We start from the raw sequence: 20,294 nt of genomic DNA, 5'->3' as shown, positions 1-20,294 counted from the left end.
GTTATTAAATAAAAAGAAAAAAAAATATTAAATATAAATTACCCCCTTTCCCTTTACATATAAACAATAAACATATCACATATTGCCAAGTCTGAAAAGTCCAAACTATTAAAGGGAGTCTCTCACCTACATAACATGTTTTAAACTGATGATATAGCTCTGTGGGAGGCAGATCCATAACACTGATGGTACCCATGTTTAGTTTTTCAGAGCCTCCAAAGTACTTAAAATGAAGTTTTAAAAATATGCAAATTACCTATCGCAAGTGCCCAGGGGTGGAGAGTGTGCTGCAAGTGCCCAGTGCTCCCCGCCTTACTTGCTCCTGACTCCTCCCCTCTGTATCATCCGGCCAGCCCTGTATCCTTGCGGCGTCATCTCCATTCATACCATTTCATAATCTAGTGCCTGTTTGTTTCACCGCCGGGTTTGGGCATGCGCAGTATGTTGCCCACTGTGGGCAGAGGCATACTGATATGTACACCGGCGGAAAAGCGCACAGACTCTGGATAATTAATGGAGATGAAAATGACCCAGCAAGGATACAGGGCTGGCATATTTATAAAACTTCATTTTAAGTACTTTGGAGGCTCTGGAAAACTAAACATGGTACCATCAGTGTTGGGCCTCATGCACACGACCGTTGTGTGCATCAGTGGCCGTTGTGCCGTTTTGTTTTGTTTTTTTTCGCGGTAAAATCGCACCGTTTTGCAGCCGAGACCGTGATCCGTGTATCCTGTCCGTCAAAAAAATACGACCTGTCCTATTTTTTTGACGGACAACGGTTCACGGACCCATTCAAGTCAATGGGTCCGTGAAAGAACACGGATGCACACAAGATGGCATCCGTGTCCGTGATCCGTGGCCGTAGGTTACTTTCATACAGACGGATCCGAAGATCCGTCTGCATAAAAGCTTTTTCAGAGCTGAGTTTTCACTTTGTGAAAACTCAGATCCGACAGTATATTCTGACACAGAGGCGTTCCCATGGTGATGGGGATGCGTCTGGTTAGAATATACAACGAACTGTGTACATGACTGCCCCCTGCTGCCTGGCAGCACCCGATCTCTTACAGGGGGCTGTGATCCGTACAATTAACCCCTCCACTGACCACCAATGAAATTTAAACTGGGGAGGGTGGGGGGGTCTGCCCCTGCTGCCTGGCAGCCGTGATCTCTTACGGGGCCTATGATACGCACAATTAACCCCTTCAGGTGCGGCACCTGAGGGGTTAATTTTGCTGATCACGGCCCCCTGTAAGAGATCGGGTGCTGCCAGGCAGCAGGGGGCAGTCATGTACACAGTTTGTAGTATATTCTAACTAGAAGCGTCCCCATCACCATGGGAACGCCTCTGTGTTAGAATATACTGTCGGATATGAGTTTTCACAACATAACTCATATCCGACAGTATATTCTAACATAGAGGTGTTCCCATGGTGATGGGGACGCTTCAAGTTAAAATATACCATCGGATTGGAGAAAACTCAGATCCAATGGTATAAAAGGGACTCCAGACTTTACATTGAAAGTCAATGGGGACGGATCCGTTTGCAATAGCACCAAATTGTGTCAACGTCAAACGGATCCGTCCCCATTGACTTGCATTGTAATTCAGGACGGATCCGTTTGGCTCCGCACGGCCAGGCGGACACCAAAACGACTTTTTTTTTCCATGTCCGTGGATCCTCCAAAAATCAAGGAAGACCCACGGACGAAAAAACGTCACTGATCACGGATCAATGGAACCCCGTTTTGCGGACAGTGAAAAAATACTGTTGTGTGCATGAGGCCTTATGGATCTGCCTGAAAAAGCACAGAATATCGGTATAAGTTATCGGCTCTAAAAAATCTATATTGGTCGATCCCTATTGGCATATATGGTGATCGGTGTTCCAGAAGCATTCAGTGCTCTGTGAGGTTTTGTAGACTATAGAGCATCCATTTGTGGGGATCATTGATACTTAAAATTAGAGGACCGCTCAAGGGGAGCAGTGTTTAAAATTTACACTCCAGTAAATAGGGAGTCCCTCCTCCCGTCACTTATATTAACTTTGGTTCAGAGAATCTGGTTGTGGACTGTTCACAATATGTTGTGTATATACACTCACAAGCACAGTACATCTAATATGTTTCCTGGACTGGATCTCATGCCCTGTGACAGATCCTATGTCGTGGGTCACACCCATTGCTGACGTGCTGATTTTGTACAGATCCGGCTGTACTCTGAACTAGTAGGACTTGGCAAGTGACAGGTAAAGCTCAAAGAAGAAGAAAAGGCACAAAAGCAGCGTAAGGCTACTTTCACACTAGCGTTCTGCTGTCCGCTCGTGAGCTCCGTTTGAAGGAGCTCACGAGCGGAGCAGAACGCTTCCGTCCAGCCCTGATGCAGTCTGAATGGATGCAGATCCGCTCAGACTGCATCAGTCTGGCGGCGTTCAGCCTCCGCTCCGCTCGCCTCCGCACTGCCAGGCGGACAGCTGAACGCTGCTTGCAGCATTCAGCTGTCCGCCTGGCCGTGCGGAGGCGTGCGGATCCGTCCAGACTTACAATGTAAGTCAATGGGAACGGATCCGCTTGAAGATGACACCATATGGCTCAATCTTCAAGCGGATCCGTCCCCCATTGACTTTACATTGAAAGTCTGAACGGATCCGCTCAGGCTACTTTCGCACTTAGAAATTTTTCTAAGTTATTAATGCAGACGGATCCGTACTGAACGGAGCCTCCGTCTGCATTAATATGATCGGATCCGTTCAGAACGGATCCGATCAAGCGCAAGTGTGAAAGTAGCCTTATAGTATTCAAAAACGTACTCTCTTTTCCCCCTGTAGTCCCACAATATTACACATGTATGTATCGGTATATGTTCTGTGTGTTGTGTATCAGTCATCCTACTTGAAACAAGAACCTATAGTCAGGTCCATAAATATCGGGACATCGACACAATTCTAACATTTTTGGCGCTATACCCCTCCACAATGGATTTGAAATGAAACGAACAAGATGTGCTTTAACTGCAGACGGTCAGCTTCAATTTGAGGGTATTTACATTCAAATCAGGTGAACGGTGTAGGAATTACACCACTTTGCATATGTGTCTCCCACTTGTTAAGGAACCAAAAGTAATGGGACAGAATAATAACCATAAATCAAACTTCCACTTTTTAATACTTGTTTGCAAATCCTTTACAGTCAATTACAGCCTTAAGTCTGGAACGCATAGACCTTACCAGACGCTGGATTTTATCCCTGGTGATGCTCTGCCAGGTCTCTACTGCAACTGTCTTCAGTTCCTGCTTGTTCTTGGGGCATTTTCAGCAAGTGAAATACATGCTCAATCGGATTCAGGTCAGGTGATTGACTTGGCCATAACATTCCACTTCTCTCCCTTAAAAAACTCTTTGGTTGCTTTTGCAGTATGCTTTGGGTCATTGTCCATTGTCGTGAAGCGCCTTCCAATGAATTCTGAAGCATTTGGCTGAATATGAGCAGATAATATTGCCCGAAACTCTTCAGAATTCATCCTGCTGCTTTTGTCAGCAGTCACATTATCAATAAATACAAGAGAACCAGTTCCATTGGCAGCCATACATGCCCACGCCATGACACTACCACCACCATGCTTCACTGATAAGGTGGTATGCTTAGGATCATGAGCAGTTCCTTTCCTTCTCCATATTCTTCTCTTCTCTTCCCATCACTGGTATAAGTTGATCTTGGTCTCATCTGTCCATAGGATGTTGTTCCAGATCTGTGAAGGCTTTTTTAGATGTCGTTTGGCAAACTCTAATCTGGCCTTCCTGTTTTTGAGGCTCACCAATGGTTTACTTCTTGTGGTGAATCCTCTGTATTCACTCGTGACACACATACACCTACCTCTGGCCAACTGTTGTGAAGGGTGTTGTCTTCACCAGGGAAAGAATTCTTCGGTCATCAACCACAGTTGTTTTCCGTGGTCTTCCGGGTCTTTTGGTGTTGCTGAGCTCACCGATGCGTTCCTTCTTTTTAAGAATGTTCCAAACAGTTGTTTTGGCCACGCCTAATGTTTTTGCTATCTCTCTGATGGGTTTATTTAGTTTTTTTCAATCTAATGATGGCTTGCTTTACTGATAGTGACAGCTCTTTGGATTTCCTCTTGAGAGTTGACACCGTTCACCTGATTTGGATGTAAATACCCTCAAATTTAAGCTGACAGTCTGCAGTTAAAGCACATCTTGTTTGTTTAATTTCAAATCCATTGTGGTGGTGTACAGAGCCGAAAATTTTAGAATTGTGTTGATGTCCCAATATTTATGGACCTTACTGTATATTGCAGGAAAACCTAATGTCTTGACCTATATACACACACACAATATACCACAACTTCCTGATCACCCTTGAAACATGCATTTTATGTCCACGATTGGTGTCCTCAGAGGACTCGCAGCAATACTGACTGTGATCATTTGGCACCAGATGTACCATTTTATTAAGGAGAACAACACCGCTAGTTTAGGCTTTTATTCTGGACGCCATTGAAGAATGCTGCCTATTAAAGAGGACCTTTTTTAGTTTAAATACCTTTCTTTGCCGTCTCCTTCTCCCTGGCTGTGACGCTCTCCGCTGTGATTGGACCGCGGCACAGCCAGGGAGAAGGAGACACCTCTTGAGAAACCCTGGCATCTCCTCCTCCCTGTACTGATGCTCAGTATTAACATACTGGGCGGGAAAACAGCAGGGGGCACAGTGGGGCGTACAAGCGATATTTGAAAAAAACAGGCAGGGTACCCGGCAAGGGAAGGTATTTAATTAAACTAAACGAACTCCATGAAAGGTCCTGTTTAATGTTACTTGAAAACAATCTTGGCTGAAGAACATCTGTAAGAAGCTGCGGTATGACAGGTAGGGCGGTGTGTCTATGGCCGGTCACCGGATAAAGTGCTTGCCTTTACAAATGTGGAAATGTTTAATTCTCCAATTGTAGTCTAATTGACCCATGTAGCGGAGTACCTTCGCTTTTAAGCCTTCTTTAATCTTCATTAATTGCCTGTTCTTGAATTAGGCCTTCAGTGCAGTTGGTTGATTCTTTGGCTTAGATTACAATGTATTAGCAATATGCCTGATCTTTTTTATTTTTTATTCTTGCTTAATAATGCATTATAACCAATGTACAATCCAGGTCACAGTTTCCAAAATTGCACTTTGCACTCAGGCAAATTATGATACACCTTAAGATATAAAATCTATTCAACTTAATGCAGCGATGGAATTAATGAGGATCAAGTGGCAGAAAAGAAATTGCAAAGTGCTTTTTTTTTTTTTGCAGTTAAATTAGGCCTGCCAATTTTTTTTCTTTATTTTTTTTAATTGATATGCAAACAAGGCGAGCCCAATTAATAAGGAAACTATTTTCTTTTAATACGCAGACCTTACATGCCAAAATAGATATTACATGCTATTTTTTCCCTTTGTCTTATTGTTAAGCACAGCTACTAGATTCTTGACAAGGTTGTAAGTTGGTGGCTTTTCAGCACAGCATGGGGAGAGAAAGCAAAAGAGAAGGGAGAAAGACTGCCACCAGCCTTAAAGACAGACAGTGGGATCCTGTCCTTCCACGACACCCCAGGAATACTAATCAGGCCGCGAGGTCAGGAGAGCAAGTCAATCATTCCCCAAGATCGGCTCAGTGTGCAAGATCAAATTAGCCTGAAAAATTCAGCTGCCGAGAGGAGAAATAAAAAGGGGGGGGTGGTGAGGTGGAGAGGAGGGAGGGAGGGGGAGGTAGAGGGAGAGAGCAGCTGTCAGAGAGAAGTCGGGAAGATACACTAATGAAGCAGATGAATAGTGCATAAAGCTTCAAAATAAAAACAGGACAGTTGACATTTTTCATCTGTCAAAGCAGGAGATGCATGAAAATATACTAGTCGCGGTTGGCTCCTCCGGGGGACGTTCTGCGTGTTATTTTATTATTTTTTATTTTTTTTTCCTCCCTTCCCACCTACAACGTGTGACATTAACCTGTTCACTGACAGAAGCGCCCTGCAAGGCACTGCTAGGCAGTGGGATTTCGGGATTATAGCAAGGAAGCGATTGGAAAGAGCTGTGCTAAAGCGTTCTGTGCATGGCTGGCAGTACGAGCTCTCTTGGAAAAAATATATAGATGGCAGATTAAAGTTTTGTTGCTTGGCTCCATTGCCTTAAACTTATTTATGAGATTAGTCCCTGCTTTATATGGCCATTATGCTGCACCTTTAGAGGGATACTTTTTCGAACTATACAGTGAAACCTCTTAAGGAAAACCTTTAAGATAAAAGTCGTTTATCCAAGTGGACGTTCTCCCGACAGATCTTCAGTTCCAATGTCAAAAAGCAGCTAGGGGGGCACACTTCTGATATAAACTGAGTGCCAGCCACGGTAATGGACCATTCATTGAAAAACTGAGCAAAGAAAAACCGTATGAAAGGCTGCACACCATAAAGTAAAATAAATAATTTTATTAAACAAGTATTGTATACAATAAGGACCTTGTGCAGGGCAAGGAAATAAATCCGATGCACAACCATGTGCACATCCAGTTCTAAATACGGACTTCAAATATGCTACATATGATATACATGACATCAAATAGTGAAATAATACGCACGTTACCTGTGCACCTGGTCTGCCTGGACACTTTTATTAGGGTACTTTCACACTAGCGTTTTTCTTTTCCGGTACGGAGTTCCGTCCTAGGGGCTCAATAACGGAAAAGAACTGATCAGTTTTATCCTAATGCATTCTGAATAGAGAGCAATCCATTCAGGATGTCTTCAGTTCAGTCTTTTTGACTTTTCAGGACGGAGATAATACTGCAGTATGCTGTGGTTTTATCTTCGGCCAAAAAGAACTGAACACTTGTCTGAATGCCAGATCCGGCATTTAGTTCCATAGGAATGTATTAGTGCCGGATCTGGTATTCAAATTGCCGCATTGACCAATCCGGTATTCCGGTCTGCACATTTGCAGACCTTTAAAAATGTGAAAAAAATAAATACCAGATCCGTTTTGCCGGATGACCCCGGAAAAATGGATCCGGTATTGCAATGCATTTTTCTGGCTGATCAGGATCCTAAGAAGTCTGAAGAATGCCTGATCAGTCAGAAAAAATGACATGCGTTTGCCTGATCAGGCAGGCAGTTCAGGCAATGGAACTGCCTGCCGAGGTCAAACGACACAATAAGTATTGTTATTTCACTATGTTTATTATAATAAGTATTGTTTTTACATGGTGATGTGCAGCCTTATTTATATAGTTTTTCTTTGCTTAGTTTTTAGCTCTTCAGTTCCATCCATACTGGCCATCCTCTTTGGAGGTGGGCAGCCCAAAGTGTTTTCATTATATTAGAGAATGGTTGACTGAGAATGTTTTGTTTGTTTGTTTGTTGTGTTTTTTTTTGTTTTTTTTATATATTGCACCAGTTGGCTGCAAAAGTGCCTTGGAAGTAAGGATGACAGTTTCATCTTCCCATTTGCCTGTGTATCCTGTATCTTGGCACTACCATTTTATAGTTGGGATATCTGTTTCTGTGCATACTATATGAACGTATCAAGGGAAAATCTATGTTGAGTATAGCATAATAGTCAGTAGAGTTCATGGAGGCACATACAGTCTTCTGTTCTTTATTATTATTATCCCCAATGATATCTTACATTAAATTTAACATAGCTGTGAGTTTTACATTGCAGTGTAAGTAATGAGACCCCAAGAAAAGTGTGAAATAACAGCATCAGCTCAGCTTTCTATAGAAAAGTGTACACAAAAGTAAGAAGTGTTCCTATAGAGGCAGGAAGAGAGAATGTGTTGTATCCAACTTACAAAAGTATGTTCCTGGTATAATGTGGTTTATGTGTTTGAAAAGCAGTGTAAACTATATACTGTATATGTGTGAAATGCAAAACATGAAACATTAGTAATGAATTAAAGGTAGCCATTTCCCGGTGCCAGTGATTTCCTTTTTCCTACGTACAGAAGTATGGAGCAGGCAGACACACTTATGTCATGGGTATCACATATCCCTCCCAATCAATCTACCAACAACTAGACTTGGAAACCATTTCCCCCTATGTGCAATATAGGGAAATGATAGGAAAGCAACAGAAGTAATTGTGATTATTGCCCAGATGTCGTATTAAGGCTGAATTCAAAGGAAAACTGCGCTCTTGGAAAATCGGACATATTATTGTATTGTTTAAGCCTACATAAAAAGCGGCGTTACTTTGTGAATACTTTGCTTATTTTGTGCTGCTTTTTATTAATATGTTGTAGTAGACTCTCGTATGAGTGTTTTCAGAATTCTTCTGGATGTTAAGATGGGGATTATACATGCCTGACAGCAGAGTGGAGCTGGATCAGAGTCTGATCCACACAGAACCAGCAGATGTTTGAAGGTATACTGAAAGCATCTACGTAGATGAATGGAGGACACAACCGCTAATAACTTGACGACTGCAAAAGCAATAGGGAGAACCCGATTTACTCAGCTTCATGCATATTTAAAAAGTTAGTCAAACTGGGGAAAATAGAGCAAAGGGCTCTTAGTGGGTTAAATCAAATAAAAATCTGATACTTTCCAGTTCACCCAAACCTTCCATTCCGTTGCCTACGCCACTGGTCATTGCTTCCTGTTTCCATCACAACACAAAATGCCCAGCCAGTCACTGGCTGCAGATATGGCCCCGTCTCAACCAGTGATTTGAGGACTGAGCGTTTCCTGGCATTTCCTGTGTGTCAAGACTGGACCAGCAGTAGAATCTAATGGAACCCAGTAAGCATTATAACATGAGCGTGGGTGATCACACGTTTCTGCTTGACAAACCCCTTTAAAATTAAATTTCGTACAATTGAATTTTCCCGTCAACTGTTCAGGAGAAATGAGTGAATTGATTTGTCTCCTTAGTAAAAGTTCTTCACCTGTAAGGTGCTGTCCCTCAGGTGAAGAAGCACCCACCTTTCTTGTTCATTAACTGGGTCGGACATCTCACCCAGCCCTGACGATCTCGATCCTGCACCGCTGCTTCAAGTAGAAGCAAAAGCACAAACAATCTGCTTCCACTTCGGAAGCAGCGACTGTTCATGCACAGCTACCTGGAAGAATAGTGGTGCACGTGCAGTCACTGCCCCAGTAGCGGAAACAGATCTTCTGCGCTTGCGCTGCTACTTGGAACAGTATCGCCTGTGCAAAATTGTCAGGGCCGGGTGAGATATACCGCCCTGTCAATTAACAGTTAGGTGGGCAGTTCTTTACCTGTGGGGACAGCCCCTTATGGGTGAGGAACTCTTGCTAATGAAAGGAATCGGTTTGTTAGAATTCATTCGTTCATCCTTAGTTCAGACCCGTACATTTCTCAGATTTTTACATCCTCCTAGAGATCTGCTTTAAAAAGGATCTGCCTTATGACTTGTCTGTTTTGTGAAGTACTTGTATTCTTCATTAAATAATTGTAGGGTATCTTTTTTAGTACAGTGCATTGTTCAGTTCCTATGTTATTCCTCCTAGAAATTTATGAATAGATTTGCAACTGGGTGTTAAGTTAGGTGTGTTCCTATCCAGTCTGATTTGGTGAAATCTTTGCTGCCAATGTGTAGGGACACAGTGGTAGCACCTGGTTTTCATACATTTCGAGGAGGAATAGCAGTACAACAGTGTTGAAAAAAGATGCACCAAAACAGCTTTTGCATGAGGAATAAGTAATCATTAAAACAGACAAGTTAGAAGTGGGGAAAAACGACCTATACAAAAACCCTACAACGGATAAAAATAAGCAGGACTCAAAACCTTGTATATAAAAAGTATTATATTCTTTATTGCAGCATGCATATATATATATATAGATAGATATAGACATATAAATCATGTAAAATGGGGGGGAAAAACTATCTAGATATTTAACAATGGCCACAAACGCCATACTGAGTATGGATCCCAAAGCACCCACATAGCTCCCACAAAAGATGGAAATACATGTACATAACACAAAGGTAGGTAAGCCTGTACCAATCAAAATAATATCAGGAAATAATGATATCAGATCTACATGGCAAACCTAATGCTACAGAGGGGATGAAGTAACTTTACCCACTCAGAGGATTAACCACCCCTAAGATGCTGTAGGACCAAGAGAAACAGAAGGGGGAAAAAAAAAAATGAGGTCAGGACAATAACCAACATGTCGACATGTTTAAGGAAGCGTGGGGGAAGGGGTCCAAAAACACACCTCGACGTACGTTTCGCCTTGGCTTCGTCAGGAGGCTTAGAAGTGGTGACTGGTTCTCTTTAAGGTTTTGATTAAGAAAAGTCCTGTAGCGTCTTAAAGTGCAAATTTCTTATGCTACTTTTTGCTGTGTATGTAACATAAAGGGATATAAAACATGGGATATACTATTCCCAGCTCACATTCTTTTACTATTCTTTTTTTTTTTTTTTTTCTTAAAAAAAAAAAAAAAAAAAGTCATTTTTTTGAGCCTCTGGTTCATGTGTCACTTTAATCTTATAAAACGCATGTACATGTTGCCAACTGTAATGTGTTAAAAGGCACCAGGAAGCAAAGAATGTTAAAATGTAATCTCCTGTATAAAGCATGTAAGACACTTTATAAATCTCATTAAGACATTAGTAACACTTCGTTAAAAAATGGCGTTCTTTACTTCGCACTTAACACTACTGCTTATACGTGTCTACCTGGTACTGTTGTTTATTTCCCTTGAGTAATATAATTGTCTACTGTGTAGAAGGATTGCGCTGTCCACTCTGGCTGCATGTTCTTGACTATTCTTTAACACCTAGGCTAATTAAACTTCGTCATATGTCCAAATTAAAGATAACCTATAACCACAAAATGCAGTGCAATCTGCAGGCAGCTTGTTATAGAACAGGAGAAGCTGAGCAGATTGATGTATAGTTTTGTGGGAAAAGATTCAGTATAACTTATCATTTATACATTTAAACGTCTGCTCTTTCTATACTTAAAGGCTACGTATACCTTTTTGGGGGAAATTTTTATTTATTATTGCATTGTACTTATTTTGAGCAAAAACATTTTTTTTTTAAATTGGTCTTTATTAAAAATATTTTTTCCGTACAGAGGCAACATGCTCTAGTAGCACCCTTTTGGATTTTCCATCATACCAGGAGCAGAAGGACTCCTTATCTCTGCTCTCTGATCTTATAAACACTCATCGAAGCTCAGTCCTTATCTTACTGATAAGAATGTGTCCTAAATAAGTGTTTATGACCTCTCAGTAGTTTAGAGATGAGGTTTATTAGATGACCGGCACAAAGTGAAAAGTACCAGTCACACCGTTGGAAAAACTGTTGACCCTTTGTGACAGAATGGCTCAATATAAAAAAAAAAAAAGGCCAATTGAAAAAATAATTTTTAGCCAAATATGAGTAACATGCAATCATAAAAAAACATTGCCTTTGAAGGTGTACATAGCCTAATTTTTTAAAGCAACTTCCTCTTAAAGGTCACTTTAGGTGATCCTGAACAAATCTGGAAATGTACTTTTGCTTAAACATTTTCATGTAATCCACCCTAAAGAAAAAACACTTCTGAAATGACTGCCACTAGAAGTCTCCCTTCTAGCAATTTTTGCTATACGCTGATGGACAGAAGGAAGTGGTCTTTCTTTGCTGGCTTGCTCCAGAGCTCAGTGCAGAGGTCCCTTCCCCATTCAGGGCTCAGAGCTTGAACACTGCAGAATGTTTTAGCATCTCACATTGCTGTTTTCTGTGTATAGACCACATCTTCCCTCCAGTAGATAGTAACTACATTTCTTGCTTTGGTCATAATAGAATTAATTGTATAAAGTGCTTGATTTGACTCTGCATGTGCTGGGTTTAGTTTATTAGGCTAACTTCTCACTGGCATTTTGGCTTTCCGCTTGTGAGATCCGTTCAGGGCTCTCACAAACGGTCGAAAATGGATCCGTTTTGCCCTAATGCATTCTGAATGGAAAAGGATCTGCTCAGAATGCATCAGTTTGCCTCTGTTCCGCTTTGGAGGCGGACACAAAAACGCTGCTTGCAAAACTGAGCCAATCCGTTCTGACACACAATGTAAGTCAATGGGGATGAATAAGTTTTCTATGACACAATATGGCATAATAGAAAACGGATCCGTCCTCCATTGACTTTCAATGATGTTCAAGATGGCTTTGTTAAAGATAATACAAACAGATCCGTTCTGAACGGATGCAGACGGTTGTACTATCTGAACGGATCCGTCTGTGCAAATCCATGACTGATCCGCACCAAACATTGTGTGAAAGTAGCCTTAGTCAGCATCCCTAACTGGACTGTCTCTGCATCAGTTTACATAGTCCCTGTCCCATCTGTACTGCAATGAATAGTGTCTTGTGTGTTCTAGATCGTTCCCCTCTGTGTGCTGTGAGCATAAACTCTGTGTCTCTTATACCATGTGTGTTGAGGATATGGACAAGGATTATATTAGGGCTCACTGGTGGTTGGCCTAAATGTATGGGAAAGGAAGTCTAGACCAGTATAGCACTGGCAGACTGTTGTATTTGGATACACCCCAGGCTTGAGGAGAACTGCCGGATGCAGGAGCAGCACACTGTGGCAGCTAGAAGTCAATATAAGCAGACCAGAGCACTAGGATGAGGCTGGAATGGATCCTCACACTGTCCCCAGCAAAAGCAGAATTTAATTTGTGAGAAGCTGTAAAACAGAGTTACCCTTTAAAACCGCCCCTGTGCATAACTATCAGTGACTGACAGCTATCTCTGTATACACACTTACACAGAATACTATTATTGCAGACACCTTCCCCATGTACAGTTGAAGTCAGAAAAAGCATCAGTTTAAATGTATCAATTACAAGTTTTGCTGAATCTCTTCCCATAAAACTGTCTTTCAATCTACTTGGCTCCTCCGTCTCTATAACCTTCTGCTTGCAGATTACACAGCATTTTTGGTGGCAGACCATAAACCTACTGTAGTTTCGTTAGCTAAAACCAGACAGGAACCAAAGCTAAGTTCACATATGGTGGTAGTGATGCAGCACAAAACAGATTGACTACTACTTAGTAAAAAAGCATGTCGCTGAAATACCACTACTATAGTCTATATTTCTATTAGAGCTTTGCATTTATTTGTAAGAAATAGATGAATGAACTTCTGTTTGATTTACTTACAGATGGCAGCATTGCAGAGTCCTTTTTATGGAGATAAAATGAACCTGTACTCCTTGTGTAAGAAGATAGAGCAATGTGACTATCCTCCACTGCCATCTGACCACTATTCTGAGGAGGTATGTTAAAGGAATTCTGTGGGGGTTTTTTTTTTTTTTTTTTTTGTTTATAAGCTTTTATTGGAAACTCACTTTGTGATCTAAATGATCTAGTGTGTTACTTTTATAGGGCACACTATATGTAAGAGAGCCAGTCAAGCAGTCTTGTCCAAGACAATCGCTCTGTGTAGCATGATTGTCATGTCTACTGCCGTGTTACTCACAGACTCTAACACCAAGCATAGATTTATGCCCACTTGGCCAACCAAAATCTCAGAAGTATACAGTATGAAGCAGAATCGGTGTTAATAGCAACCTGGGACAGATTCACTAGACTAATGGGAAAAAGCCAATTCTTTTTTAGACATTTGCACATTTAACTCTTCACTTTTTTTTATGTAAATAAAAAAAAATGCAGCCATCAGATGTTTGTAAAACAATTAAAGGATAACTCATATTTTCATTAAAAAAATCAATTTTAGCATATGTTACTGCTGCAGCAGCAGCATTATGCATAAAGCCATCTTTAGTTTCTTCATTTACCACGGTTTTCCTTGAGTTTTCCCCTTAGTTACGGCTGTTTTGAATCCTACATTATGAGGATCTTCTCAAGATGGCTCCTCTGCCAGTTCTCTGAGGCCAAAACTGCATTCCCTCAGGTTACATACAAACTTGCTGTAGCCAGCAGCTCCCTGCCAGCCAATCAGATTGTATTACTGAGAGACACGCCTCTAGTGCAGTGTGAAGGACCGCCCCTCTGTCTTCCTAGCCGGAGACAGATGAGCCATAGCAACTGTCTTTTAAGGGAGCAGTGGAAAGGGACAGGAGACATTAATGAAAGCTGTTATTATAAGGTAATTACGGATCTTTTGGCAATCATTGACAGACTAACTCGGGTATACATGCCTACCTATAATAAACTAGCAAATAAAATAAAAATTATGACAGTTATTCTTTAAAGGGGTTGTCCGACCTGGACGCTGACTACCCCTGGGGTCCTAACTTGTGTCCCTTAACATAAAAAAAAACTACACCTGTGGTCTCGCTGCTAAATCCGTTCCTGGCCTCTTCCAGTCCCACAGGACCAAGAAGCAGCTTGACTCTATGACCGTTGCTGCCAGTCGCCAGCCTCAGAAATTATGTTCTGCTCAATCTATTGAACGCTGAGGCTGGTTATTGGCTGCAGTGGTCATGGGCCCAAGTTGCTTCCTGGTTCTGTGGAGAACGGAAGCAGCTGGGAATGGAGCAGCGGCAGGACTGCAGACAGTATGTTGCTTTATGTTCTGGGGAACAGGTAAGCACCCCAAGAGTTGATGGTTGCCAAGTGAAACAACCCCTTTAAGTCCTCCATACACAGTGAGCTTTTAACTTCTTTGGCGATTTTGCAAAAATGCTACATGCTTTATTTTTTAAAGGCATTCTCATACGCACAACCGATTTCTATGGTTGGATGCTGTGCAAACTAACATCACTGCCGCAGCCAGAGGCGTAACGTAAAGCTCCTGGCCCACAATTCAAAATCCATAATTCTTGCATGTTTTATGCGACAGAGGGATCTTTGCTGCTCCTCAGCCAACAGGGCACAGGTGCTAGATTTACAACCCCTATAGATACATACTTGGCTCTAGCGTTTGACAACAGCAGTGACGCCAGAGAGAGGGGGACCAAAGGGCTTTAGGGAGGGGGTGTATTGCCATACTTATTATTTTGCACTATAACTAGCTGCTATAAGGTCGTCTTTTTTTTTTTTTTTTTCTGAAGATTTAAAACGCCTTCACATGGGTTAGGAAAAAATCTGTTGCAGATTTTGCGGCAAAGAGTGAAATCTGTGGCAAAAATCTGCATACAGGATTGACATGCAGTGCTTTTAAGCTTCACATCACATGATTTTTTTTCCACATTGTGTGTCTGATTACAGAAAATCTCATCCACTTTGCTGCTATTGTACTTTGCGGATTTTCCTTGTGCACGCGATTAAAAAATGTTTAAATTGATGAAGGCCTGACGTCATCTGAAAAATAAATTCTAGTTGGTTTTGTAATCTCCAATTCAAGCAGGATTCACCCCGGTATACATTACACACACAAACCCGTGTGTAATGAAACTTGCTGCATAACCCTGCTGCTAGTGATACTGACGCCGCTGATCTGCTCCATTCCCCGTGGCCCTGCTGCGTGTGCCTTTTTGTATAGGATTTTAGCACTTTAGCAGCAGTTATTTGCTGTACAGTTTCTGCTTTTCTTAACTTTTAATGAAATAAGTTGCTGCAAACATGAACAAGAACCAGCCTTTTTTGTTTTTCTATGAAGCTGATTTAACAATTTTATAAAGATGCGCACATGGCCGCGCGGCTGCATCTGAATATAATGGCCCTGCACATATATACAATTTCTGCCTCGGTCTCTCGATTTGCAGTAATGCTTAATAATAGTATGAGTGTCAGGGGCAGCCTTTTGTTCTGACACTCACATTGTCTCCTCCTCCCCCCCCCCCCCCCTCTTCTCTCACTCTCATGCTCTTTCTTTCTCTCTACCCCCTCCCTTGCTCTTCCAGTCTGCACATGAATATTTCACATATCTGCATCCTCATCGCCTATTCTCCTTGACTAATTTTCAGACTGTCCGCATTTGCATTTCACATGGTAGCTTATTAGGAAGGTACAGGGATGCTCCAGGATGGCAGTTGCCATGGCGACCTGCAGGAGGATTATAATGAGGGTACCACTCAGCTGAGCGGCTGTGCCGGTCCTGCCTGCAGGGCTGTGATTTTGCTGCTAAGTGTGAATCCAGAGTCACAGCCCAGGGGCACATATCAAAAACTATGCCCCATAGAGGATCGCCCAGTTAAAGAGCGACAGTTTTATTTATATATATATCCAATGTTTTATTTTATTTTTATTGAATAACATTTTTTATTTTTTTATTTTCTACTTTAAAGCATCCACCAGAATAAAAAAAAAACCCTGTAGTTAACTCCTTCATCACAGAGACCCGAGTACAAGGAAAACATTCTATTAAAAGCTTGTGCATTTTGGTACCAAATAAGAAAGTCGTTCTCCTGGCTTTTGGTCTAATTAAGACATGGTGCTGGCCCGTGGATGGGAGCTCTTTTACATAGGGCTCGCCCTCCCTTGCTCCCCCAATGCTGCCACCCCCCACCGGATGTGGGCGCTTCTTTCCCTGTTCTAGTCAATGCAACCGAACAGGTAAAGGAGCCACATGGGGTGCAAGGAAGACGGCTGCATCTGGGGAGCGAGGGAAGTAGGGTTTACAGGATATAGGTATAGAAAGTCAAATTGCAGCGCTCACCTGCGTATCGTATCGGAGGCCTGGATGTGGCTAGGACAAAGCCAACATAAACTGTGTAAGGATCGTTAACTTGAGATCCGAAACGCGTCGATTTTCTATCTGTCTTGTTTTGTATGGCTTTTACCACATCGAATAAAGGATATCATTTGTTTGATCAGAAGCTGGACCCCTCAGGATAGCACCATGTCCTAATTTGACCAAATGCTCGGCGAACCCCATTAAAGTGGTATTTATGTCAACCTGAACTACACTTTTACTATTTGAACACATATAGTAAACCTATTTGGAGGAAAAACGAAATATAGTTTTCAAGGGTATAGTAAAGTATGGGTGGTCAACATCAGTCCGTCCCCTTTGAACAACCCTTTTAATAAGAGATTATCTTGTGCTTAGACGATGCATGAACTATTAACATGTGTTTTTTTTCTCTCTTCACAGCTGCGCATGTTGGTGAATACCTGCATAAACCCAGACCCAGAGAAGAGACCAGACGTAACCTATGTGTATGAGGTTGCAAAAAGAATGCATGCCGTGACCGCCACCAGCTAGATTACCAGTCCTCCAGGATTCTCCCACCCTACGTCCATCACTTTCAAGAATTTCCCCAGTTTACTCCATAGAAGTGGGCAGGTTTTCGTGCTCTATTGTTGACCTATGGTATCTTACGGATGCCGGTTTGTTTTTGGATAGGACACATTTCTGGATGAAATCTATCACTTCTAAGGACTTATCCCTCATTCTACAGTCAATATTTGGTGGCATCCTGGCGATTGCAGGATTGAGCAGTAATGAATATCACCATACAATCCACTCTTCAAGGAATCTTCTATGAGGAGTGTAATGATGGGAGATTACCGCCTAATGTAAATTAGCAAATAAAAGCGGTTAATGGGGGGAATGAGCCCAGAAAGATACATCAGCGATTTTTGGTGGGCATCAGTTGAGACGATGGAAGGTTATTTCTAAGGCCAACATCTTTGGAAAGGTCTGTTGTCTGCATTGTGCAGTCAAACAGTACACGCGCCTTATTTTGCCTCTAACCAGGATGGGAAGGCCTTTCCCTTTAACCCTTTCTTTACCTCACTGCTCATTTGCCTTTCTTTATGGTAATTAAAGAAACCTTGTGCCTTTATAATGACTTTGCAAAACTGAGCGCAATGCAATGTTTTATTCTCATTTTATGCTATTTTTTCCCTCCAGTATATTTTTTTATTTGTAAAATGAAAATTATGAAATGACTATATTTTGGTGTATTCTATCACATACTTAAATCAGATTCCTGGAATATTGAGCTATTCTTCTGTACCAGCAGGTATATATGGCACATCTCCTTAGTGAGACAATGGCGTATATATGCTAGCTACGGTTTTATTTTACAAATGATAGTTTTTATTTTAGGGCAAAATGGAGTGTAGGACCAAAATCAACAATTGGCTGGAATTCTATCACTACATGCCTTCAAAACCGGTCGGCCAGAAAGAGCCTTTGTACCAAGGGTCTCCTTAAAAATTATGGTAGTTCAGAGTAATGTTTGCACTTTGTAGCACTTGAAGAATTTCTTGTCATGCTGAGTATTTACTGGTACTTACGGCCACTTATGGGCAGTGTTTGGGCTGGAATACACAGAATGGTACATATATATTTTTGCCTTTTTGTAATGTTCAGATAGCGTTTTTCACACTCTAAATTTGGCTTTGAAGGTTCAGTTCTCTTAGGAAGGTCCTGTGTAATGTGCACATCTGCAGTGTTCAGAAGAGAAATGCTCAATGATCATCTAGTTTTTTTTTTGTTTTTTTTTATGTTCATGCTTAAAGGGGTTTAATGCTTAAATAGCATTTATTGTGTACAGAAAGTGAATACAAGGCACTTACTAATGTATTGTTATTATGTATATTGCTTCCTTTGCTTTCCATCAGACTATATACTGCTTGTGTCCATGGCTACAACCACCCTTGACCACCCTGCAATCTACCAGTGGTGGTCGTGCTTGCACTCTATAGGAAAAAACGCTGGCCGGGACTGTGGGGCCACACATAGGCTGTTGCTTTTCCATATAGTGTACAAGCACAGCCACCACTGATGGATTGCAGGGTGGTCATAACCATGGAAACGAGCAGTGTATAATGTGATGGAAAAATGAATTCAGCCAGCAAAGGGGGCAATATGGAGAATCACAATACATTAGTAAGTGCCTTGTATTAATATTTATTATGTAGAGGAAGTTATTTGCTGAAGCGAGACAACCCCTTTAAGGCCCCATTCACAAAAATGTATTTGCCAAGTATGTTTCATCACATTCGAAACACTCCACGTTGTAACCCAACAGAACAGTACTCAGACTAATTTCATATGGTGATGTCATTTTACTTGGAATCCTGAGTTTGGTGTGCATGAAACTCGCCATACAGATCAGTTTGGGCCTCATAGTGCAGGCCTTTAAAGGGGTTCCCAGTAGCAGTAGTGAATCAGGCCTAAATCATTTAAACCCATGTCCTTGTAATTGAACCAAGTTCAGATATATCTATTTTTGGGATTTTTTTAGCATCCTTTGAAGGGGGAATGGTTACATTGTTCCATCCCTATCATCTAGAAAAGTACAGTCATGATGAAATTGAAATGTGTGTCATCACCCCCAAAGAGGAATCTACAATGTTTTGTTCTCCTCTCCTTCATACAGACGAAGTAATCGGCTCCATACAGTACTCGCTTCTTTCTGAGAGTATTTCCTTTGCTGTTCCACGGGCTGCACACCATATATCCTCTCATTATGTGCAATACTGAAAATAAGCAGCACCAGTGTACAGAATACGTTATAATGAGAGTATATTTTCTTCCCTCCCTCTTGTGAAATATCCATAGAAAGGAGGAATTGACAGACATTGAGATCAGCAATTATTACTGTATTTATTCTCACAGTTACCATTATAGTCAATGTTTCCTTTGTTTAATGTATAATGTTAACTATTTGCCTTCTGTATCTTTTTTTATTTTTTTCCATTGCTACATGGTCATATACAGCAAGGGCTGCTGCCTTGACGAGAGAATACCTATATGTTGTGCTATCCTACAGAATACAAATAAATAGGAATTTCTAAAGTAAAGGTTTTTGTGTGTGCGTTGGTCCTAAAAGGGTGCAGAGGTGCACGTAGTATGACTGCATAACGTGTGTGAATTTGGGTGGATGAAATCTATCAATATTACATTTTCTGTGTATTTTTGTATAGAGATAAAGGAGGGAATAAATGTACTGTGCAGTCTAAACGCATGTCGCACACCCTGGTCGTACACATCTCCCTGCATTGTGTATCATTGACCTCAAAGCTTCAGCTCATTGTGTAGTACAATCCACGACTTCTTGCCCCGCGGTGAGATATTAATGATTTATCTTCTTCTATACAAACATATGGGATTGGGATTGGGGGGGGGGGGGTTTGTTGAAAAGCTGTCCTCAAACTTCCTCAAAGTAAAACGGTTTGCTGTGGGTTTAGATTCTTTCTAATCCTTTCTGAAGCAAAACGAAGCAATTATTTTGTCTTTCCTACAGATGTTTTGCTCCACACGGCCATCCATAATACCTACTGTTATTAGCAAAAAAAAGCCTCTCTGCTGAAGAAACCTTCATTAAGCGGAATCCCGCTGAAAAAGCTATTGATCCAAAACCCCTCGTAGGTTCTGCTGGACACAATATCTTTTTCCCTCTGCACCCGATTTTCCTCC

The 20,294-nt window shown here is 41.4% G+C and overlaps 1 protein-coding gene across 2 annotated transcripts in view; it reads left to right on the top strand.

Annotated features, from left to right (window-relative positions):
- NEK7 (NIMA related kinase 7) overlaps positions 1-19,678 on the top strand; it is a 114,788-nt gene extending 95,110 nt beyond the window's left edge. For both annotated transcript variants that reach the window (XM_044300522.1, XM_044300521.1), the window contains 2 exons: positions 13,177-13,290; positions 17,016-19,678. In XM_044300522.1, coding sequence (XP_044156457.1) covers positions 13,177-13,290; positions 17,016-17,126 — 225 coding nt within the window. In that variant the 3' untranslated portion in view covers positions 17,127-19,678. The remainder of the gene's footprint in view (positions 1-13,176; positions 13,291-17,015) is intronic.
- The last annotated feature ends 616 nt before the right edge of the window (positions 19,679-20,294 follow it).

Source organism: Bufo gargarizans, chromosome 7 (assembly GCF_014858855.1).
Source record: "Bufo gargarizans isolate SCDJY-AF-19 chromosome 7, ASM1485885v1, whole genome shotgun sequence".
Classification (NCBI taxonomy): domain Eukaryota; kingdom Metazoa; phylum Chordata; class Amphibia; order Anura; family Bufonidae; genus Bufo; species Bufo gargarizans.
Note: the sequence above shows the minus strand (reverse complement) of the source record. Positions and strands in the feature narration are given on the sequence as shown.